The sequence below is a fragment of the Delphinus delphis genome, chromosome 6 (genome assembly GCF_949987515.2).
Source record: "Delphinus delphis chromosome 6, mDelDel1.2, whole genome shotgun sequence".
NCBI lineage: Eukaryota > Metazoa > Chordata > Mammalia > Artiodactyla > Delphinidae > Delphinus > Delphinus delphis.
Window position 1 is genome coordinate 48,456,505 of NC_082688.1, and position 25,551 is coordinate 48,482,055.

A 25,551-nucleotide genomic window follows, 5' to 3' on the forward strand; every position below is an offset into this window, starting at 1 on the left:
CAGAAATTATGCAACCTGATTGTAACCATGACTGAAACAGGATGCAGGTCCTTTGTATCCCTCAAGCATCCCCCGCGTTGCTACTTTTAAAATGTGCTTTGTCATGAATATAAGACAACTACTTCCTTCTGTGCTACATGCTTGCATAGACTCCACTGTGAGAGAGGAGGCAGGTGCAATATTAAGGGGTTGAGGGCAAACCAGACCTTAGCACAACTTATACAGACATTTGGGTCCCTGGCAGAGTCAATATCAATTACAGCCAACAAGCAGGGGCTTGTAACAGTTAACACTGGTCACTGGGACAGGCCAGGTAAACAGCTTAGTTGCACTTTGGTCCTGTATATTTTAAAAGTAGGAATTTGGTCCTGATGCTGGGTTAGAGAGAAGACGATACCTTGTAGATATAACATTACATGTTACTCTAGCAACTTCTGTCTTAAACACGCGCTTAGAGAAGGAATCTTCTGAGTAGCTTACTGGATTTCGTAGGAGGCTCCTTTACTGTTTCAAATCCTGCTAAAAAAAGGGGTTAAGGGATGAAGGATGGACACTGCTTTGGAACAAAGATGGTACAGTTTGTTGAAACTTCCTTTATCCTTCTGGGAGCCCAATCTCAGTGGCCAGGCTTCTGGGTGGACAGTCCCAACAGTGTTCATTCTAAGAAGCCATGTTTGCTATGCTGAAAGGCATGTCAGTTGCCAAAAAATGTGGTATCTTCCTTCCAAAGGCATTACCTGTGAAATTTTGGACTGTGATGAAGACATTTATCTTCCTATGTTTCCATTTCCTTTCTTCCCCTCCATATTCAAGCATTGCTAATTTGGATTTTAGTAAAAACATGGTGATGGATTAGGGCTCGAATTATGTAATTTCCTCACCGTTTTTCTCTCTTTCTATAAGGAAAATATAATGGAAGTGTTAGCCATGAAAACCATATGCTTCTTTAGATATATTTCTTCCTACCACTGAATACTTGTTAACTAAAGGGTTATAAACATCCTGCTCTGTGGCTTTCATTTTCTCTGTAAATAGCATTATTTTTCTGTTCTTCAAAAGTCACTATGAACTTGTATATAGTTTCATTACTAACATTTTTTATTATGGTCATTTCCTTTAACTCTCATATTATAATGTTAAATAACCTAACCAGCAGATTCTGGTAATAATTGATTTTGTTATATGCAGTGTTTACGTGTGAAGTAACCACAATTTCAATTCAGTTTATGATACACTAGTCTCTTAAGTGATTATGAAATTTTGCTTTCTAGTCAAAAATGCTTAAAGGTTGTGTTCACCTTTCTTCTTCTTTTTTTGTTGTTTTTTTTCAGGCTCAGAAGTCCTGGATAGAAAGAGCGTTTTATAAAAGAGAATGTGTTCACATCATACCCAGCACCAAAGACCCCCATAGGTAATCTTGCTGTCTCTATAATGTAGCAAGAACTTGAAGTAGCAATTATGGGAACAAAAATATGATAGCAGTCACTATCCATTGCAAGAGAACAGATGTTAAAAGATCATTTTTTAATTGTTGCTGGACATCTTTGAAGCAATCTCATATATACACACCATGTAATATGCCATGCCTGCAGTTAATTGTCTGAGAGCCTGTACAAAATAAAAGCTACACCATAGGGAAGGGAATTCATCACTGTCTATAGGAATGGGATATATATATATACATATATATATATATATATGTATATATATATAAAATATATGAATGGGATATATAGATATACGCATATACATATATATATATATTTAGTGTGGTTACTGGTTTTCCCTTTCCAGCATTTCATCAAAATGCTTACTTTTTACCAAAATGTTCTGCTACAGTGAAAAAGAGACTTTTAAAGGAAATACTCCTAGCAGATTACTAATTAGACTGCAGACCTTCAGATTTCTATCCAATCACTGGATAGATTTCTATCCAATATTCTACTTACCTTCCTGAAGATCAACAGTATATAAGGTGGAAAGCATTTGGGATAAAGTAACATATGAATGTCTGGAAATGCCCTTATGAAAAGGCAGTAAAATGGAGTAGTTTAAAATATAGACTCTGGAATCTATAGACCAGCTGTATAACCTTGAACAAATTACCTAACCTTCAAAACTATAATATTTTACTCATAAAATGAATGTCACATTGTTAGTATTTAATAAATGATAGCTCTGTATCAGTATTATTGCTAATAGTCATAACAGTGCTAGTAGTAAAGTATGAAGGACATTTTCATGATATGAGGGGTGAATTTTGTTTTCAAATACCTTGTGAATAATTTTTTCATTGTTTCTTCAACAACACTTCAGCTGCAGATCTTCATTCTCAGAATTGGATATATGACAGAGAGTGTCAATTGGGAAAAGACAAGTTAGGTTGTGACTCACATATGATTGAGAGTCCTTATTTAAATGTACCTGTTGAAATTCTTCCCTCAAAGCTGTTCAGTGTCCTTCGTGCAAGATTTGATAGATGGGAGGAGTGAGAAGTAGAAAAATCTACATGGCATTCGTTCTTTTCGTTCCAATCCTGAACAATGTGGCAGGTGTGAAAGGTGGTAGGTGCAGAAGGATGGGAGGCATGTTACAGCCTATACAGCTAGAGGAAAATGTGGAGGGGCCAGAAAAGAAAAGAAATGTATGTCAAGTAAATCCCGAGTTCACCATTTGCCAGGTATGGCCACATTATGGTTTCCACCTGAAAACTGACTCGCTGGCTTGCTACGGTTTGTAGGTTTCTCCAGCAGGTTGCCTTCAGTGTGTATTACAGTTGTCACTAATACAAGGGGTTCACTTTGACCTCTTATGTTATAGGTGTTGCTGCGGGCGTTTAATAGGCCAGCATGTCGGCCTCACTCCCAGTATCTCAGTTCTTCAGAATGAGAAAAATGAAAGTCGCCTCTCCCGAAATGACATCCAGTCTGAGAAGTGGTCCATCAGCAAGCACACTCAACTCAGCCCCACAGATGCTTTTGGGACCATTGAGTTCCAAGGAGGCGGCCATTCCAACAAAGCCATGGTAATCAGAAACCATTCAGTCACTTCTCAAATTCTATCTCAGGTCCTGCAAAGGAATGGTGAAGAGCTGGAGATTTAGTCTTTGGGCCGAATCCCAGCTTTGCCAGTCCCTGGCTGGGTGACCTGCTCTAACTGCATTGCTCCTGTGCCTCTCTGCTCTTCCACTGTCAAATGGGGCAAACCTTCCTCTCAGGATTTTTGAAATGATTAGTATGAGATCAGACACAGTGACTCTTGTTTTTAATAATAATAACAAGTAGCTATCTACAGTTATCCACTGTTCATTATTTTATTTTCTGGGTCTCATCCATTGAGACATGTTTTTCTAACTCCTTTGGTAAAAAATATCTTAACTTTAGGTCTCTGTTTCATTCTGTTCGTAACTAGCATTTCTCTCAATTCAAGGTAGAAATTATCATCCCAGACTATTTCCTTCCCTGTTCTAACAGAGATCTTGTCATCCAAATTGAGTGCTTTTTCTTCAAGCAGCTGCGTTCAATAATGTTCTCAATAGAACAGCTCCATATGAAAAGCATTTTTTTTTTTTTGGAAAGGAGACATTAGGAAGTATACAAATTTTACTTCTAAGAGTTGTTGCTTCTAAATTTTTTTTTTTTTTTTTTTGCGGTACGCAGGCCTCTCACTGCTGTGGCCTCTCCCACTGCGGAGCACAGGCTCCGGACGCGCAGGCTCAGCGGCCATGGCTCACGGGCCCAGCCGCTCCGTGGCATGTGGGATCTTCCCGGACCGGGGCACAAACCTGTGTCCCCTGCATTGGCAGGTGGACTCTCAACCACTGTGCCACCAGGGAAGCCCTGTTGCTTCTAAATTTTAGCTTTCATCATGGACCTCTCCCTACTTGGCTGACAGATTTTGCCAGGAGAAAAGTCTACCATGTGTTTTTGGAAATTCTAGAAATGCTGTATTCCAACAAGCTTGCTTCTAACTTTTGAGAGAGAGAGAGTTAGTTGAGGGTGGAGCAGTTGGAGATGACTGTTCTCAGGCATGCCATGGAGCTTTCTGAGTTTGGAGAGGAAATTTTTCTTAGAGAAGCATACTGCAAAATGCAGGGGAAGTCACTTCACACCAGTTACAGTCTAAAAATGTGCAATAAAGCCACCTCTCTTGTCTCTTTCCTCTTCTCTCCCCTTTCCCCCATCCCCCCCTTCCCACTGCAGTATTTTCTTCACCAAGAATAGCTGACCAAGCTATTCTCACAGTTCTTCCCTAAGAAAATTAATTCTGAGCAATGTACTGAAAAGGAGGATGCTATGTGCAACCCGCAGAAAGGCCTGGGGAAAACAAAGAAAGGGTTAGGTAGTCTTGACCTGGACAGAACCAAGGGAAATGAAGATTTGGTAACTTCCTCATCCACTTAAGAGTTGGATATGCCCACACAAGATCCTTAAGGGTTCCCAATTCAATACAGTCCCCATTCACAGTATGAGATTGAACCATATGCAGTGTGGATCCTCTGGAACCGTGCATTAATTAAAAGTCACGAAAGTTCTCCCTATAAGAAAAGTGCTGCAGATGAAGAAGTAGTTTAGCGGTCAATAATCATTATAGAGTAGTATACCCAGTGACTTCATAGGGTGCTTAAATGATGCCTGTAAGCATGGTGCCACAAGCCCATTTTAGCCATATTTCCTTCATTAATATGCAGTGTCTGTCAAATATAGAGCATAAATTTGGTCTTAAGTAGAGCATTCCTCCAAAGTCATCACCTAGGGAGATTCTAATTACCGTGATGCACGAGTGCACAGAACAAGTTTTGGGGACTGCTTTCAGACAATTTATAGATCATGAGAGAAAAGCACTCTGTATTTTCTTCAAATGATGTTTTTGATCAGAAGTTAATCCCGAGTACCTAAAATTCAAAAAACTTAGGGCTTTGTCACAAACGGCTTCTGCTAGTTTTTAAAAATCAGGTCTGTTCTCAGAAGATAAAGTTTTCCACCACTAAAAATTCTGAAAGAATGAAGTACTAGTTTGGAAGTGAAGAATGTGGGTTTTGGATGCAGACAGTCTAAGATTATCCCAGAACCATCATATATTTGCTGTGTGACATGAGAAACATCAATTAAATTCTCTGGGCCTCAGTAATTTATTGTTATCTAGGAATAATAATACTACCATTATAAATGTTAAATAGATAGCATATGTAAGTCATCTGACACAGTGCCAGGACACATAATAGATGTAAAATTAATTTTAACTGCTATTTGTACTACTATCATCATTATTGTTTGCTTCAGGCTTTGAAAATTTTTAAAAATATTTTGATTAATACTCTGAAGGACATACATTTGGGTGCATATCTTGGTATATTATTTTAGAAAGTCAAGTCATAATTTTTCAGTTAACCATTTGAAATAATTCAAGAGGGGCTTCCCTGGTGGCGCAGTGGTTGAGAATCTGCCTGCCAATGCAGGGGACACGGGTTCGAGCCCTGGTCTGGGAAGATCCCACATGCCACGGAGCAACTAGGCCCGTGAGCCACAACTACTGAGCCTGCGCGTCTGGAGCCTGTGCTCCACAACAAGAGAGGCCACGATAGTGAGAGGCCCACGCAGCACGATGAAGAGTGGCCCCCGCTTGCCGCAACTAGAGAAAGACCTTGCACAGAAACAAAGACCCAACACAGCCAAAAATAAATAAATAAATAATAAAAATAAAGGAATTCCTTAAAAAAATTTTAAAAAAAATAATAATAATAATTCAAGAAGTTCTGATTTCTTCACCTAGTTCTTAAGCCCCGAATCTGAAGCCACATTGCTTTGTTTATAGTCTGGCCTGTCACTTACTGGTTTAAAATCTGGCCCAGTTTATTTAACTTCCCAGTGCCTTAGTTTACTCATCTGCAAAATGAGGATAGTAATTCCTGCTTTATAGGGCTGTAGCAAGGATTAAGTGAGTCAATATATATTAAGTGCTTAGAAGAGTACCTGGTGTTAAAGCTAAATTAATGTTTGCTATGTTATCACTTCCACTAAGTGTTCACTTACTATAGTTACAGGAGAGGCTTTGCAATCAATTAAAATAAAATGCATAATCTTGAAGTCATATAGAACTGTGTCTAAACACTCACTCTCTCCGCCAGTTAAAAAGTCTTGGTTAGGGCTTCCCCAGTGGCGCAGTGGTTGAGAGTCCGCCTGCCAATGCAGGGGACACGGGTTTGTGCCCCGGTCTGGGAAGATCCCACATGCCACGGAGCAGCTGGGCCCGTGAGCCATGGCTGCTGAGCCTGCGTGTCCGAAGCCTGTGCTCCGCAACGGGAGAGGCCACAACAATGAGAGACCCGTGTACCGCAAAAAAAAAGTCTTGGCTAAACCAATTAACTTAGCTGAGCCTCAAGATTTCTTATTTATAAAGTGGGCATGTTTTCCTTATGAGATGGTTACAAGGATTAGAGAGAATATAAAATCACTGGTATACAGCTAGTGCTCAATATATTTATGAAAATCATAGTAATGGCACAGTGAAGCAGCTTTGTTTACTTCCTAGGAATCCAAAGATATGTTAACATATTTCCACAGGAGTACCAGGCTGCATACACTGGTGTTAGTGACAGTCACTAATTGGAGGCTACCACTGTGGACACCAGTTCATCAGTGACTGGAGACATGTGGCTTGTAAACCACCACATTATACACTTTGACTTCTGCATTGAGTCAACCTCCTGTATCCACTTATTCTAGCAAAACGGAAAATGAGCTGTTACCTGGTATCCTCTCTACTTTACTCACTGTAGACTTCAAAAATTAGACAGCTACTGTAGGTGTGGCATTTGTGCCTTTTATGATGGACAAAGCCAAGATTCCTTCTCATTATACAATTTTCTTCTACCTGAAATTTTTCCCCTCCTAAAAATTTCTAGTGAATTTGAAATTTTTAAGAACCCTGGAGATTGAATCTCCAAATAAATTTACTAGAACATGTGTCCTTCAAAGTATCAATCAAGATACTTTTGCAACTGTTTTCAGGGTCTGTAGCAAATAATAATGACAGTCGCAATAATAATGGCAACTAAAACTTATTAAACATCTACTATGTGCCCAGCACTGTGCCAAGTACTTATCTGTGTTTGTATATTTCATGTTTATGACACTAGCATTATTATTCCTGCATGACAGAATAACATACTAAGGTACAGAAAAGTTAAGTAATTTTCTCTATGTCACACAGCTACTATATGATATGTGTATATTATGGTATCTAACAGTAGAGGAAAAACTTGAAGAGACAGCTAGATCTTTCACTCTGTTCCAGAAGAGTGAACACATTAGGACATTGAACCTTGACAGCCCTCCCCAGGCCCCACATAGCTCTGTCCAGCCCAGAGCTGTCTGTTGGCAGTCAGGTTAGGCAAGGTCAACTACATGATTTGTGGAGCCCAGTATAAAATGAAAATGTAGGCCCTCAGCAGGGGTAGGGAAATCCATGCCCCTTTCCCATGACTGCAGCCCCAACCTGTCAATGGATTGCCATCTCCACACTGGGGGTGCTCAGTATCCAGTGGGGGAGACTCCCCACAAAGTTGTCCACAACACCCACTGCGGCACTGCCAGGCCAAGGCAAGGACATCCTTACCCTGCCCTCCAGTGCTACAGGCCACATGCCCGACCCTGCCCCTGCCCTTGCCCTTGCCTGCACCCAGGTCCCAGCCAGAGATGGAGGGTAATGATGGAACACGGCCCTGTCAGCTGCCCCAGGCAGGGCTGGGGAGGGGAGGCTAGGCTGGCAGGGATACTAAAGGCAGGAGCCGGGTATGAATGAAATCCCATTCTGGCGAGGCAGCAGGAGGTAGGACGTGCGACTGTGAATGACGTGTGAGCCGAAGCTCCAGGCCCTCTGCACATGCCCCACTGTCCCATCAGCCTTCACTTACAAAACACGGATTCAAGGGTAAATTTGTCAGGAATTTCAAGACAGCAAGTGCAGAACATTAAACCCTGAACACTGCCCTTCTGAGCAGTGTGACTGGGCTGGTGGCACGACCATGAAGCTGGCACTGAGGCTAGGTCTCGCCTGCCCTAGGTGGTCTCAGAGCAGTCACTTCAAGGGGAAACCTTTGTTTCTGAGTCTTAACCTGCCAAATGAGGACCACTTTTTCTTTTTTATTACAACCCAATATTTAACAAGTGGGAGTCCCCACTGTTCATCTAGGCACAATGAGCATTTTGTCCACTTTGGATACTTGGCCTTGAATTATTCCGATTCTCCTGTCTAGACAAAGGGGTGGAGTTATCCATAGGACAGATGACTTGTTTTATCAGGCAGGACAGTCATTTTGTGCCAACCTGTGCCTTCTTTACCTCTTGTTCTCTCCAGCAAACCTACATGCAGTTCATCAAAGGGAAAAATCAGCAACTACTGTCTGTTAAAGAGTGCCAGTCTTTAGATGGGGAAGCCATGGTTAAATATTCACCAAGACTGAAGTGAAACAGGTCAACTAACTTAATATGTCTTTGGTCCCCTTCTCCTGACAAGAATATTTGAAAGTTGAAATGATTTTTAACAAAGTGGTCAAAAAATTCTAGAGGGCAGATTAACTTTGACCTTCATTAATTTTTTAAAAAATAAGATATAACATTAACTTTTCCCCTCAAGACAGCCCAAAATAAAGCACTTAGGTCTTCAAAATGCCGATGTGATCTGGACACAATTTGAGGCAGAATCTGCCATAGTTTGGTAGAAGATACAGATGGAGAAAAGGGACTCATTATTAAAATGTGGTGGGCTATGTGAGAACCATATCTCACATATGTATCTCTGTTACCACATAGACAGTACAGCATGATGTCACAGGACTTTGATCACCAACGACCCTTGAGGGATCAATGCAGTGGTTCTCTACTTGGAGGCTCACAGTAACCTGTGAGGCTACTGCCAATGCCCATGCCCAGGAGTCATTCCCAGAGAGTCGTCTTCATTGGTCTGATATAGAACCTGGACATCCAAAGTGTTTTATTTATTTATTTTATTTATTTATTTTTGACTGCATTGGGTCTTTGTTGTTGTGTGCAGGTTTTCTCTAGTTGCAGTGAACAGGGGCTACTGTTCTTTGCGGTGCGCGGGCTTCTCATTGCGGTGGCTTCTCTTGTTGCAGAGCACAGGCTCTAGGTGCACAGGCTTCAGTAGTTGTGGCCTGCGGCCTCAGTAGTTGTAGCTCACAGGCCCTAGAGCACAGGCTCAGTAGTTGTGGTGCACAGGCTTAGTTGCTCCGTGGCATGTGGGATCTTCCCAGACCAGGGCTGGAACCCGTGTCCCCTGCATTGGCAGGCAGATACTTAAGCACTGCACCACCAGGGAAGTCCCCAAAGTGTTTTAAAAGTTAGCCCGGTTAATCTACCGTTCAGCCAGGCTTAAAAAATACTGAATAATCCCAATCTCTCTACCTATTTTATAGATGAGGCAACTCGAGCCCAGAGAGGTTAAATTATTTTCTGAGAGTCACCCAATTATTTGACAAAGATAGTTCTCAAACTCAGGATCCTTAGCACTCTCCATCAGTTCTGTTTCTTCTCTGTCACGTATTCCTGGTGCAGCTTATAATAGATGTTTTGAAAGGAAGCTAATTACTATTATGTTTCTAACTCTTTATAAGGGTTTCGAAAACTTTCTAATAGAATTATAAAATCACTAGTATTTGATGAGGTTAATTACACTCAAAAGCTGTGAGCAGGAAGAGCTCTCTGTAAAATTATATCCTAGGTTAATGGAGCAATTTTCTGAGCCCTTCCCAGGACTCTGTGGTATTCTGTCCTCAGTTCTCAGACTTGACAAACCCCAGTGAGATAGCAGTGAAACCAGCGTCTCTCACACTTTACGGAGAAAGAAGTTGTGACACAGAACAGAGACATTCAGAGCTGACAGTGAGTGAAGGATTCTCTTTCCTCTCTCTTCTCTATACCAAGCCACATCTTACCAAAAAATTCATGCCCCCCAAATCCATTCCTGGGCTGTTAAACAACCTGGCAGTTCATGCAGATGCCTTATAAAAACCAGAACATGAGGACCAAGGAAGAAGGTACTAAGACACTAAAGCTCTGGTTTAGGCATTTTCTTACTAGACTGGGCTCCAGGTAACTTTTAAAACTGACTGAGAGAGCAATACCAAAATGGCCCAACAGCAGACATTGTTGGGTCCTTTCTCAAAGACTCTTCTTTATCTGGGGCTGAGTTTATTAAATTATTTAGAAAAGTAAGCAGTGCTGGACTTAATTAGACAGATTCTTATTTGCTTACTAATCATCTCTTCCAGTTAATGCTGAGCTGACTTATAGACCAGGTAAGTATAACCTAATTAAGGACTTGTATTTAAACTTCTCAAGTCACCCACATAATTCTCTTTGGGTTTTCCCTTGCTGTTTACTCAGCTTATTAGATCAGGTTGAGCCCCTTATTACAGTTGTTGTATAATTTAGAGAATTATCCCTGTGCTTCATTTTCACACTTAGAGCTGTAACTGTTGAGTCAGCCGGGATGTAAGCCTTCTTCTCTGAGCATTACCAGAGAGTGTGTGAGAGGGAGTAGGTAAAACTGAGGAGCTACTCAGGCAGGTGGGGAGGCTGTCAGCTGCATGACGTCTACAACCTTATACTCTTAAAATGCTTTAGGATTAAATCTGATTTTTTAAAAATTATCTTTCTTTGCATTATACAGATTTGATCTGGGAATCACTGACTGACATGCACAAAATACATTAAATAAATCCCAGTTCACAAAACAAAATAGCTCATCACTGGACTATAGCTAACTAAGAAGCTTTATATAGCATGGTATGGTTTTTGAGGGGTTTTGTAATTGCTCTGTTGCTTTCCAGTTGCCACCTTGAAATCTCTAGACCATTATTAGACTGGCAGTACCTTTGGAAAGCCTTTCTGAAGCTGGGAATAAAACTAGAATGTATCAATATCACTTCAACTTCTGATCTCAGTCACAGACCTATAGGGAAGGAAGAACCGACATTCCTCAAGAAACTCATCTTGTTCTAGAAAATTTTATACAAAAGCAATTCTGGCAGAAAATTCATAGAGTACCCCTGCAACTAGGTCATATGCTCAGTGAAGTTTTGTATTATTTCTAAACCTTTAGCTTTGGCTTATCAGCATCCATCACCTGGAAGCACCTGTTATCTAACATTGAAGAACCACAAAAACAATATAGAATAAATTACAATGGCATTTTCAGTCCCAAAGTTTTGTGGGTCATCAAACTAGGAATCCAATAACAGTGACACCTTACATTTGCATTCCACATATTTTCTTTCTAGGGAACTTTTGCATACATTAAACCACCATAAGCATTAAACATTTGGTGCAAAACCAGCGGCTCCATGGACTTGGAAAGCTGATATCAGCAAAATGGTCTCAGCAGTCTGATGCAACATATTCTCCTTGGCCACAACTTTAATTTAAAATACTCATTTAAAATGGGGCTACAGAGAATTAGAAAATGAAATGATGCTTGTCACAGATCTCAACAGAAAGGAAAATGGGGCAAATTCCCACTACAGGCTCAGAAGAAAGGCATTGAAAATACTGTTAAAGTAAATTTAGCTATAGTAGTTCCATTACTCAGAAAAAGTACTACTGAAATATACCAATTGGTTATTTCCCCAAATTAAAGATGGCTTCACAGTGAGAGTTAGAAAGATTTGTCATTTACCATTTCCTAGAGTGCAACCAGATTTATTGTTCTGTAAATATCTTCCCTTTTCATTTAAAAAGCTGGGCAAAATGATGTGAGTAAAAATTTAGGGCTGAAAAGGTGACAGAGTAATTATCAGAGACAAATTGCTCCACAGCAAGTCAAGATCAGAATACCAAAGGAAGATTATTATTATTTTAAATTAAACAACCCCAGCCTATTCTAAGTAGTGATGGCTGCTTCTCCACTTTCCAGCCTTCACCCGCCCTGGGTGTTGTAAAGGGAAGGATACTGTCTGGTTTGTGACACCTCTCTACCAGTTTAATGCAGTGAGGCCATAGTAAGGTTGAGTTCTACTTTGACAAGTGAATAGTAACATTTCTAATGATGAGGCAGGTTAGAGTGGCTTTAGAAAAAACTGCAGTGAAATCACCTCCTAAACAAAAATAAATTTAGCAACTGGAAGAAGCAAAAACTCAAGAGTTTTAGCTACCAAAGCCCTCTGCCATTCGAACAAAAGAAAAGCTCTAGTTTGCTCTTATAGTCTCACTTGCAAAATTTCATTTGTAAGTTTGCGGTTTGGAATTCAAAGTACGTGTTTTTGTGAAAATCATGCTTGTATGCATTGGCCTCCAAAGCACCTAAGAATAGATCAAATAGTACTATTTCAAGTAGAGCTAACTTCTGTTTTATACAGTACATTCTTTAGATGCTCTTCTGAATCTCATTAGCTCATCACACAGGCTTTCTGCTGCCAGGCAGGGGCACTAATGGTCGCAGTGCAGGCATGGGTAACTCATTTGAGCTCAATTTATTTCTAGAAATTAAAAGTAAGGAGCTAAGGGCATGAGGGAGAAGGATAGGATAGGTAGCCAGACAGAGGTAACATTTTCCCTCTGGACAGGTACTTTTTATAACTTGCACCAGTCACTCCTCTGATAGCTCAGAGTTGAGAAACAAAGGGCTGCTTCGAAGGGGACATTAAAGAGCTAATGGAAAGTTATCTGGATCCTGTTGTATGCAGAAGTCATTTATAATGTGAGTGCTTGTAACTCTTATCCAATTTACATATACTGATTTTTCTAACGTTCCAGGCATTTCCCAGAATTTAATCTTTAGTGTTCTGTGTGGTGGTCAGGATCACCCTTATTTTACAAGAGAGGGTCTCAAACTGATCAAATGACTTAGAGTGCCAGTACTGTAACTGTTGCTAGAGTGTGATGCCACACGTGATTGGGAAACCTGCAAATAGGAGCACACATCACCACATCAGAGTACTGCCCAGGTAACAAAATTTAATATACACGTTAGGAAGATTTCTTGTTATTTGTAAGGTGATCCCTTGGCAATTAATGAGCTCACAAGTGGACAGTCAAAATTGCTTCTCTTGACAACCAGAATAGCTCCTAATTTCAAATCACATTGACCTTTGAGCAGGAATTGATTAATTGCTCTGGGTACAACCATTTATGACCTTGAAGCTGCTGATTCAGCACCTGAGTTAACTGTTATATTACAAGCACTGGGAGAATTACTGAATAACCTGATTCTTATGGGTATAAGAATATAATTTAAAAATTGAAATCTCCAGGTAATCATAAAGTGTCATTTTATCCCTTAGTTTTAATTATCCTCTTATCCCTAAACTGTTTCCTTGAGCTGCTAAACAATAACATACAAAAAGTAACAAATTGATTCATTTAAATGCTTCCTTTTTTTAAAAAATCTTTTATTCTCCAAGGGAAGGAAAAAATAAATCTAAAATAATGGCCGACATTAAAGGAACAGGGACACCCAGTATTTATGTTATTTATCAGTTTCTGGATATCAGGGGTGGGCTGTCATTAATCATGTGTTCCTTTGTATAAGAATTAGTCCTGGTGAAAAAAAATTAGGTAGTTGAAATTGAGTAGCTTATCAGTGGCTGCACTTTCCTACTTCTCATGGCCTGAGTAATTTTCCATTATTTCCTCCATTCTTCTGTTTGATTTTTGTGTAAAATATTGAGTGTTCTTTCTTCCCTCGGGCCCAGTGATAAACGCTAGACACACCACTTAGAATCTTTGGTCTGGGGAAGAGTTGTAATCCTTGCTACTCCTGTGGTCCCTGGGGAGCTAGTTAGAAATGCAAAACCTCAAGTCCCACCTCATACCTACTGAATCAGAACCCGCATTTTTGAGGTCCCCTGGGTGAGTTTTGCATGTTAAAGTTTGAGAAGCACAGCTCAACCTAGAGTTTTCAGTGTAACAGTAGCTTTAATAATGGGTTAGGTGAGTGGTTAATTACTAGATAACTAATTCTGACTCCCAGTCACTCACCTTCCCTGGGTCTCAGTGTCATCTGTAAAGCAGAAGAACTGAAATAGAGTATTTCTAGTTCCCATGATTGCTAAGATATTTCTAAACTCCCTTTTATTTCTAAGATTGTAACTACATCATAGCCAGTACTGAAAGGCTTATCCAAAATCGTAGGTCAGACCAAACATGATCCCTCCACTCAAAGATCTTGCAAATAGGGAGATAAAACTGACACAAACAAGAAACAACAGGAAAAAAATGTATATTAGACTGGGTTTGACTGAGAGTTATATTGAGTCAACATGAGCTTGCATTCCAAGGAGCAGTCAATAAGAGCCTTTGAAAGACAAGAATGATTTATGTAGATGAAAGGGGAGGGACTGGGTTTTCTAGGACTTGGGGAATAACATTAGCCAAATACAGAGAGAAGCGGGGGAACGCCTCTTAAATGAGTAGGGTAAGGCCAAATTGTGGGGACCATGACAGGCAGAATGGGAGTTTATGTATGATGTAACTATTTGAATTGAGAAATAATATGATCAAAAAGGAATTGGGGAAAGAAATCTGCCTGTTGGTGTCTCATTGAGAACACAGGGTTAGAGGAACCAGTAGGACTGTTGCCACAACCCAAAATGACATCCTAGTAAAGAGCATTCTTATTTATTCTTAAAATAACAACTGAAGCAATAGAAGGAAAGGCTGGATGAGAGCACCATTTGAGAAATGGATTGTTAGGACTCGCAGACTGCTTGGTTGTAAGTGAAGGAAAAGGAGAAGTGAGAGAGGAGGCATTTATGTTTTTGAGGTCAAGAGCAAGGACCTGGAGTCAGACAGACCTGGGGTGTGAATCCTGTCATCACCACTTAACAGCTGTTGAACTTACTGTTCTTTCCTGTCCCCCGTAAATGTGGATGCCACCAACCTCGTAATTGGGAGGAGTCCATGAAATGATGCATGTAAAGCACACAGTATGTATGTACCTGGAACACAAGGGATTTGATTGTAGGTTTGGGGTTTTTTCTCAGTAGTTAAGAAATTGAGAGTAGAGAGAAATATGGATAGAGAGCCTATGAGCAACATGACCTTACACAGGCCAGACACTGAATACCTCTGTTTGTTCGTCTGTAAGACAGAGAACCAGGGACAAGGTGATCTAAGGTCATTCATTCATTCCCCCACTGGAGCACTTATTAACTGAGTAACAAGTGTTTCGTGATCACCAGCAAGCTTTTCTTCGTTTCCTAGCTAGGAAAAAGATGAAGCTAGTTCAAAAGGAATTTTAACATATTCACTAGATTCGTTGGTCACTTTCCAGTGAACTACTTACATGATCAGTAAATTGGGTTCCTTATTGGTAAGTTGTAACTTTAGAAGCCCCAAAGAGAATTATTTACCAAGTGAGACTTATTCCTAAAAATGCATTAGAATTATTATTACTAATTACCATAAATAATTGAACTCCATAATATGTTATTTTTTTTAATATTATTTATTTATTTATTTAATTTTATTTTGGCTGTGCCAGGTCTTAGTTGCGACGTGTGCAATATCTTCATTGCTAGCATGTGGGATCTTTAGTTGTGGCATGCGGGCTTCTTAGTTGTGGCATGTGAACTCTTAGTTGCAGCATGCATGTGGGATCTAGTTCCCCGACCAGGGATCAAACCCAGGCCCCCTGCATTGGGAGCGTGGAGTCTTACCCACTAGATCACCGTAATATGTTATTTAGCTAGGTTACACATACTTAAATTATTACACAATCTCTGTAGTGATTTAGTATGATTGCCATATCTTTTCACATTGAGTTAATTAGTAATGTATGTGTGTCTGTTCCCAGACACTACCTGTGGCTCAGAATCTCACATTATTTACCTGGCTAAATGAAACGTGCAGGTAGGATTGCTCAGTGAGGCATCTTGAAGTTCCAAAAGCCATAATCACACTACTTTTCTTGTTTTTCAAAACATTTTACTGTTCTCATGTAAGCCTTCTCTAATCATTGGGACTACAGCTTTACAGTTCTTCAGAAATTTTAGGAACCACTATCTAGGCTTGCAAGGGGATTTTAGAAGGATTTTTTAATTTTAGAAGGATTTTTATACTTTAGATGTTTTTTTATATTTAGAAGTGTAATCTATATCTCACCTTAGAAGAATATGGATTCTTATTTAGTTGGGGTTTTTTGAAGGAATAAGAAAGTGATACTGAAATAAAGTTACTGAATAATTTGAGAAGCAGTTTCTTAGCATCTTCCACAATGAACATTCTTGGTTTGGATAGTTTGGAAGCCTTGTGAGTCTCAGTTCTAGTTTATTTTACTAAATATCCCTTTCTAGAATTATTCAAAATGGTATAAATTTAATCTAGTAAAGCTACCAAATTTTAACTACTTAAGTAGCATAAGTTCAGTGTAGGGGCACAGAAAACATTTTATTCTTTTATTTTATAGCGTTCATTATATAGATAGCTTTCTTATAAACAGTCACTCAATGAGATAATAAATATAACAATAGATGATTTTAAAAGCTTTTATTTAAGAAACCCTTGTGTTTGCTTCTACCACTGCAGTACCCTTTCTCCAGCCCCAAGGCTGGACAATAAATTGTCATCTCCTGCATAATCTTTTTTATTTATGCATCGGAAAGCATATGTTTGTATGATTACATGCAAGTCTATTCTTTTTGTGGTTATGCAACTTCAACATTAATACTTCACAAATTCCAAAAAAAGCACATGTTGTTGTTGAAGATTTCTGCTGATATCTGAAAGTTCTTGCCCTCTACATGAGAGTTCGTGTACAAAATATGCGGTTTCCCACATTGTAAACTCTAGTTAAATTCTATTGATATAAGTAGTATAATTCTTTTTTTTAACATCTTTATTGGAGTATAATTGCTTTACAATGGTGTCTTAGTTTCTGCTGTATAACAGAGTGAATCAGCTGTATGTATACAGATATCCCCATATCCCCTCCCTCTTGCACCTCCCTCCCACCCTCCCTATCCCACCCCTCTAGGTGGTCACAAAGCACCGAGCTGATCTCCCTGTGCTATGCAATTGCTTCCCATTAGCTATTATATCACTTAATTTTATACACTACCAAATGTAAAATAAGTGATATAATTCTTTTGATATAATGTACTTAGCTAAAATTGCCAACCTTTATGCTCTTTCCATTCTGGAATTGATTTTTGCTGAGTAGATTAAATCAATATAGAACCAGCTTGTTAGATTCTAACACTTCTTTGGATTTCTAGTATATGTATATGAGAAACTTTAGCTCTTCTGTATTTCTTGATTATGCAGCTTAATTTATCAAGCTACTTTGATATTTTGTATGTTTGTGCCTCACATTTCTGCTAAATATATTTAAAATATACTTTAACAAAAGAATTGACATATAATTTTTAAGGTTTTTGCAACAGTGGGGTCTCCCCGATCCAAAAAATATTACAATAAATTGTCATCTCCTGCATAACCTTTTTTATTTATACATCCAAAAGCATATGTTTGTATGATTACATGCAAGTCTATTCTTTTTGTGGTTATGCAACTTCAACATTAATACTTCACAAATTCCAAAATTAAAACTTTTCTCTCCCACATAATATATAGACTTTAGAATGCTTTGACTCTAATTACTACTCCCTAATTTATATGCTGTATTATCCAGTGCTTTAGTTCTATCCCTTTCCACCATATATTAGACACTATTATCATTTTATATTTTACAACCAGTGCTTTTTAAGATTTACCCTGTATGTGCTAATATCTTTGTTTACCATTCTTTCTTGTATCTCACATCATCCATCTGGGATCATGTAACTTCTGCCTGCTACATATATCTTAAAATTTCCTTCAGTGAAGTCTGCTAGAAGTAAATTCTCAGTTTTGGTAGTCTAAAAATGTCTATAATATGCTCTCATTTTGGAAAGATATTTTTGCTGAATTCTACACTGACAGATAATTTCTCTTTGCAAATTGAAGACACTGTTCTGGCATCCATTGTTGCTGTTGAAAGTAAGCCATCAGTCTAATGACTGTTTCTTTGTAGGTAATCTGTCTTTTTTTCTAGCTCCTTTCGAAGGCTTTTCCCCCTACCCTTTGGTGTTCTCTATGAGGTATCTGTGCGTGGGGTTTCTTTTTATTTATCTTGCTTGGGATTCATTGAGCTTCTTGAATCTGAGAATTAGTATCTTTTAGTAATTCTGAGAAATTCCCAACCAATATCTCTTCAAGTATTGCCTCTTCCACATTATCTCTTTTATTTCTATCTAGAATTCTGATTACGTCTTCTAAAATTCTCAAATTTTCTTCTATGTTTTCAATTCCTCTGTTTTTCTAGGCTGCATCTGGCTTATTTTTCTGGATCTATAGTTAACATGTCTGATCTGTAGTTTCATTTATCCCCTGTATTTTTCATTTAAATTGTTATATTTTAATTTCTAGAAGTTCTCTTTTTCAAATGTATGTGATCATTTTTTATAATCACTTGTTCTTTATTCATATGTTCAATTTTCTCATTTATGTTTTTTAACATATTAAATGTAGCTATTTCATATTCTCTCTCTGAACATTTCAGTATCTTTGAGGATCTTATTCTGCTATCCATTGTCTTTTGGTTCACATTCATGTTGCTTTACTTCCTTTTGTAATTTGTGATTTTATTTTTTTACAATGAAATGCTTATTTTCCCATGGGAATTATTTGAGACCTGGATTGATGATGTATTCCTCCACAGAGAATTTGCATTTACTTCTGAGAGTTATCTGGAGCCATTACCCCACCAGAACCATCTTATATTAAATACTCTGATGTTTCTCAAACCACACTGAGAGTGTGAATGTGGACCAGAACCTGTATGAGGACCCACTTTTGTTTATAAATAACCAGAGGAGAATTTTTTTTTCCCATCTGATGAGAATCAAGGTTGAGGCAGGCAAGTTTCCTTGCTCTATTCTTCTGACCATCAGCCTTATTAATTTTTCTTCCTTACACTTGAGAGTGGAGCCCTTTGAAGTATCCCAGCTTTATGTGGGGTCTCTCCTTAGGCACCTAGGCACCCCCATACTGCATTAAGCTACCAAAGCAGATGCTCATGGTCTTCCAGGATTCAGGAGAAAGCCTCAAGGCCAAAGCTTGCTTTGGTATTTCCTTACCTCCTGAGATTCCAGCTTCTACTTTGTTTAGCTATCTGAATATTCTCTCTTTTCATGCCAGCTCAGCAATACATTTCAAAAGGCTTTCAGGTGCATTTGCCCAATATTCCAGTTGTTTCCAGCTAGAAATGTAATATTTATATAATTAAAGACCTAAATGAGTATGTGTGTATATATATATATAGTTATATAGATGTTTATCATTATATGTATTTATAGCATTTTATTTATATATACTTATCATAACTTTATTTCCAGTTGCATCTGGTAATACCTTGATATCTACTATGCACTTCAATTTTTTTCAACTATTCTACAAAAATAATTGGAATGACTTCTGTCACTTTTCTTTGAAAGATAAAGAAAACATTTGGTATGCAGTTATTTTTAGATTTAAATAAATATAATCAGCTGTTACCATATTTTAAAATTCTTGTTACATTATGTAGAATTGTAGAATTTTTCAAAACGTCTCAAAATAATAGGGTCACAGAAACAGTCATATCTAGGTCCAGTTGGTATAGAGGGATTATTTATATTGAAAATGTTAGCAACATTTGAACTGTTGCACAAATTTTAAGGTTGGTAAAATATAAATACGATTTCCTTTGAGCAAAGAACCCATCCCAGGGAAAGTTGTGTTTACACTGCATTTTAGAAAGTTAAATAATTTAAAAATTTGTAGTCATTCAGAATTTCAAGAAAATCTTTTAAAATGGTGAATCCCTTTGTCTAGAAGGCTCTTTTGGTTAAAGCAATTGATTTGCCCCTTTTAAAAAATCTAGTTTTTATAAGACGTTTTCTTCAAGTAACTATACATATCATTGCAATCAGATAAGCAGCCACAGTCAGCCCTGCCCTGTCTCCCTAATCAATGGTCGTCCTTCTTCTAGTACGTACGAGTATCTTTCGATACAAAACCTGATCTCCTCCTACACCTGATGACCAAGGAATGGCAGTTGGAGCTTCCCAAGCTTCTCATCTCAGTTCATGGGGGCCTACAGAACTTTGAACTCCAGCCAAAACTCAAGCAAGTCTTTGGGAAAGGTCTCATCAAAGCAGCCATGACAACTGGAGCATGGATATTCACTGGAGGTGTTAACACAGGTAATTGGAAGTGGGACAGAGAAGGACAACATAAGGCCACGAGAATGTTGTGACTAAGGTCATTTTCTCCTGAGGTTAAATATATTTACATTCCCCCACCTCAGCCCCTACACCTGTGTGTCCACACCTGCTGGTTATTGCTCCTTTCACTGAGTCTCTCTCCTTCCTCTACCTAAATGATAACTGTACTGTCATTTCTCAACCAAGAAGAATTATTTATACTTAAGAAACAGATTGGGATATTTAATACTCGACTCTACAGAATTTATAAACACGACTAATGGAATTTCACAGGATATTTTCAATACCTCAATTTGCCAAATAGGCATCCAGTAATTTTTTAAGGAATAACTTTTGCTCTAAATTGGAGACTCTGTTCTTTAAGTGATTTTAAGTTTGATGCAAATAGCTTTAGAGTTTGCAGAATGCCCTTTCCATCTGGGGTGACAGCAAAGTCTGGAGTAACATGTGTTTATTATTTAAAGTATTTCATTGAATCAACTCTGCACCAACAGAAGACACACCCCACTCTGAACTCCAAGCAGTTTTTTCTACCTGCCAAATGAGTTTCTATATTGTGATCCAGGCAAGCTGTCAAATCAATTCTTACAAACCCACTTAGAGTTAAGTGCTTATCTGCAGAACATTATGAATGTGCAGTAGATAATGGAACGGATGCTGTAAATGTTTTGATGTATTTCCCCAGCCTGAGTCAGAAGTGCCAATTGGAAGAGACAGGTAATGCTGCAGTAAATTAATTCAGACTTGTTTCAAGACTGAAAGTCTGCACATGTGGACACCTTTGAAGTTAGTGGGACATGCTGAACATAACCCTGGACCAACTAGTTTTAAATAAAATGTATCTCAATGTTGTTTATTCATTTGTTTGTAGTTTAGATGATGTCTGAGTGAGACCTGCACTCAGAAGTCTCCTCCATACCTAGAAGTTGTGAACATTCAGCTCACAACAATATAGGTTCATTTACACAGCGAAATCTGCATATTAGCTGCGCCCATCGTTGTCATGTGAAACCCTGACTCAGTCTGTATAGTGACATGATCTTAGAATGACCTGCCCAGCCGGCTCTTTACTGTTTACTTTGTAATGATCAAATATCTACAGAACAGTTTTATTTCGTGGCTGTTCAGGCTTTAAGCTCCAACTTTCACTCACAGTTTAACAGGCATCATTTGCCTATAATTATTCAGTCTTTTGCTTTCCTGGCATAACCTGCATCTCCTGTGGAGATCAACTCAAAGGTTTCTAAAAGAAATGCTTACCAATCTTCTGTTTGGGGGAACTTGAAACATTGTTTATTGTTTTTCTTCTTTTGTGAAATGCATCCAATATCAAAAGAAGAATTAACAGCGTAAATGTTGTAAACCAAAGAGTTCACCTCTGCCTCTCTCCAGGCATAGTGTTCAATCCAACACTCAAAGTGTGTTCGATTGAACACTCAGCTTGGGTAAAAAGTGAAGGCGGAATTGTGGCAGATGGAGGGAGGGGCTACCATGAAGTTAACCTTCTTGTCCAGGACTGGACCCCAAATGAGTTTTGCATATAAATAGGAAAAAACTTAACACTAATATTCACACCTTTACTCTTGTATTTGGTTTTCTTTATCAGTACTTTCTCTTAGAAGATCCATAGATGAGATAGTAAGTGAAATTGATATGCTTCCCAATGCTCCCAGCACAGCTCAGCATGGATTAGTGGCTATTTACACTACTCTGTTATTTGATTTTTTTTTAAAGGAGGCTCTTTCTGTTTGATCTTGTGAATATTTCAGAATTGAGTTGTTCACACATGTCTGTTGTCTCCTGTGATTAAATTGCCTGGTGTGTTTTGTGTGCTTAGTTAGTTCAGTGGTGCCCAGTTCCTGAGCCCTCGCTCTGTGCTGGCACCTGAAGAGAGTAAGACGCTGATCTCCAACCTTCCCCTAAATGAGTTTACTCTGAGCAGAGACATCCTCACATGTGATTATGAACCAAAGAAGAACCATAGTTCAATATGTTCAGTGACATATTGAACTATTCAAAATATACAAACTGCAACCCTGTTCAAATGGAGAAGAAATCAAATCCAACTCAGCTTTCATATAGGAGATGGAACTAGGTGTGAGTTTTTCCTTGAAGAATGGGTGGAATTTTCCTTAAAGTATAAATGGAAGCATCTTTTCTTAGAGAATGTATTTTATATCTTCTATAAAAATGATCACTTGAGAGAGAAGTTAAAAGATTAGAAATTATATCTTATTTAAATGGTTTATTAAAAGATAAAAGGTAGTTCCCTACCATCTTGTAAACTGAATTTTCTCACTCTTAACTATGGTGAGGAAAGGCATGGTGATGGGAAGGCCATTATGACAGAAGAGGAAAATAATTAGAATGATGTCTAAAAAGGTGTATTTATGTATTTTTAACATAAATTTTCCACAGAATATGTCAACATTTTCTTTACAAGCCGGGTCTCCACATTATGTGTCCATAAATAAGAAGTTGAAATCAAGATTAACAAAATCTGAACTAAGTAATTACTCTATTTGCTGACCCTAACTCATACACAAACTGTGGTATAGATTTAATATAATATTATTTATGATGCTTTTTAGAGGATATTGTCATGGTATTAGTACTTAGTCATAGTAACACATCATTATACTTATAATACAAGAAAAGATTCTCTAAGTTTAAAGTATCGTATTTATTCTTTTTTTTTAAATGAAGTTTTATTATTATTTTGGCCACGCGGCTTGCAGGATCTTAGTTCCCTGACCAGGGATCGAACCCATGGCCCTTGCAGTGGAAGTGCAGAGTCCTAACCACTGGACCACCAGGGAAGTCCCTGTATTTATTCTTTTTATAGATACTGTATACATCTTTTTTTTCATATGAGATAGAATAAGAAATGTATTACTAGAGTTCATATACAAGTCCAGCAAATGTATCTGGCATTAGAGGTGCAAGTTTATGTTCTCTCCTGAACATGTGTAGTTCGTGTAGAAATGTGTCAAAACTTTATATTCAGTGCATTTAATCTTAGGAAAAACAGTTACCACAATTTCCTTTAGATCAATGGAAAGTAATTGCTTTAAAAGGCAAGAGTAATACTTCTCTTTTTCCTCTTAGGTGTTATTCGTCATGTTGGAGATGCCTTGAAGGACCATGCATCTAAGTCTCGAGGGAAGATATGTACCATAGGTATCGCCCCTTGGGGAATTGTGGAAAACCAGGAGGACCTGATTGGAAGAGATGTAAGTCCTGGGAGCTCCCTGTATGTGACTTCTCATAGAGGTGATATCAAAAGAGTAAAATAAAATTAGAATTCAAACTATGCATACTGGATTACTCTGTCAGTCCCCACCTCCCAAAATGAAACTGATGTTAGGAATAGTTATGGGAGACTATTTATTTTCCAGAATCTATCTATGTGAACTCCATGTCAGTTCTTAGGATTAGGAAAGGTCCTAAGTAAGATTTATCAACTACCCTCTTGGTTTGAATCAAGCAGTGGTCTTTTATCACCCATCAAATTTTGCAAGTGCTCTTGGCACAGTTATGTTAAGATTAATTAACAGCTTGAATTCATTGACTGATACATAAAATGAGGACTTTCCTCACCCCAGGTCTCCAGCTTCTTTATTTGAGTGCCCTTCACCTAGGACAGGAGGCTACAGAGGGAGATTCTTTCCATTCAAACTTGTGGCTTCCCTGGTTGGCCTTTCTTTTGCTAAATGCTTGGGTGAGGAGTGGCACAGTTGGGATCTTTATTTCCTGCTCTGGAGCTACTCAGAAGCCCTTGACCAAACTCAGCAGGTTGTTAACCTCTCTTTCCTCTTCTGATGTCAGGAGCCACACACTGACCAATCAATCAACAGTTTTGCCAGAGAGAATTTGGTCCTATTTTTTCTGAGTCACTGTCTTATTTCCAGGGTCTCTTTTTCGTTTGTTTAAAACCACAAACAGGTCATTCCCCACCTACCTTCTAGGGTTTTTCTCTCCTACTAACAACCAGACTTTTTCCCTTATGTAATACTTTCCAAAATTCCACTGGTATGAGTTAGACTATGTACACAGATTGCCATGCATTATTTATTTCTTTTGTCCCCAATAATTTTAGCAATTAATTATTTATCAATGCTTCTCTATATCAGATCAATACAATCCTCCATTCCCAATCAGGGCCTGCCATAGAGTAATAAATGTGCTTCGCAGTTCTCTCTAAGTAACATGAAGTCTGTCAGAGTCAAAAAAAAATTTTTTTCTTTAATCAAAGAGGTTGAGAAGTAACTGGTCCTAAACTGCTTCTTCTATTGTGTTGCAGTATAATGAAACCATCTTATTTCAGTGCAACACAGTATGTGCATTTTTTTAAAATGCAATGCAAAATACTTTGAATTTAAAAATCAAAGATCATGAAATGGAAATAAACACTCTTTGAATCCTTCAGAACTTTATTTAAGTGATAAATAACTTTATTTTAAGTGATAAGAAATGTCCATATCTATGCTTCCAAATTACATGTAGAAACACGAATTTATCCAGAATATGTAGAATAAGGAATGAGATAGTTTTATCAGTGTAATATTCTCTTAACTAAAATGTACTTGCTGTTTTGTATCATACAAAAATTGAATATCTCAAGCAGCAATTCCCAAAGTGTTATGTTGGCAGAACCGACTGGAAAAGTAATACTAATTTTTTCAAAGTATCTGGGACTAGTCTTTGATGGAACGTATTTGGGTTAATATTTGCCTTAGATTCCAAGTTGGCTTTTAAGTATATATCAGCTGCGAACTAGAACAAATACAGTTCTTAAAGAATTAGAATATGCTAAAATGCCCCCTAATACCAAGAGCATCTAATAGTTCATTTTATTAACAAAGGAATTAACTCTTTAAAATGTCGTGATGATTCAGAAGTCATTTTTAAATGTTCATAGTTTCAGCATCTCTCTTGTAAACCTGAGTTGTTATTATTCAATTTTGTGGGGGGAAAACCGTTTTGGAACTTTCTCATGCAGATGAACTATGAATAAATGAAGGCTGATTATTTCTTTATTCAAGATAGAGTAACCATATAATTACCTCAGTTGCCTAATCATTTGCAGAGAATGCTGGCCTACTGCCTTTCTGTGTCATTTTGTTTGTCTTCTATTTCTGTATGATTGTGGAAAGACAATACTTATATTGTATTTACTTGCCTTGCTGGGTTGGGTGAATCACCCCTAATTCATTTTCCTCCAATTCTACCTTTTTTTCTCTGATTTCACCTCCTCATGTGCTCCTCTTTTTCATTCTTCTTTTCTT

The 25,551-nt window shown here is 38.1% G+C and overlaps 1 protein-coding gene across 1 annotated transcript in view; it reads left to right on the top strand.

Moving 5' to 3' along the window:
• The first annotated feature begins 2,915 nt into the window (after positions 1-2,915).
• The window catches only part of TRPM3 (transient receptor potential cation channel subfamily M member 3), a 74,469-nt gene continuing 51,833 nt past the window's right edge, over positions 2,916-25,551 (top strand). The window contains exons 1-3 of the mRNA XM_069540767.1: positions 2,916-3,025; positions 20,029-20,242; positions 23,372-23,496. Coding sequence (XP_069396868.1) covers positions 3,023-3,025; positions 20,029-20,242; positions 23,372-23,496 — 342 coding nt within the window. The 5' untranslated portion in view covers positions 2,916-3,022. The remainder of the gene's footprint in view (positions 3,026-20,028; positions 20,243-23,371; positions 23,497-25,551) is intronic.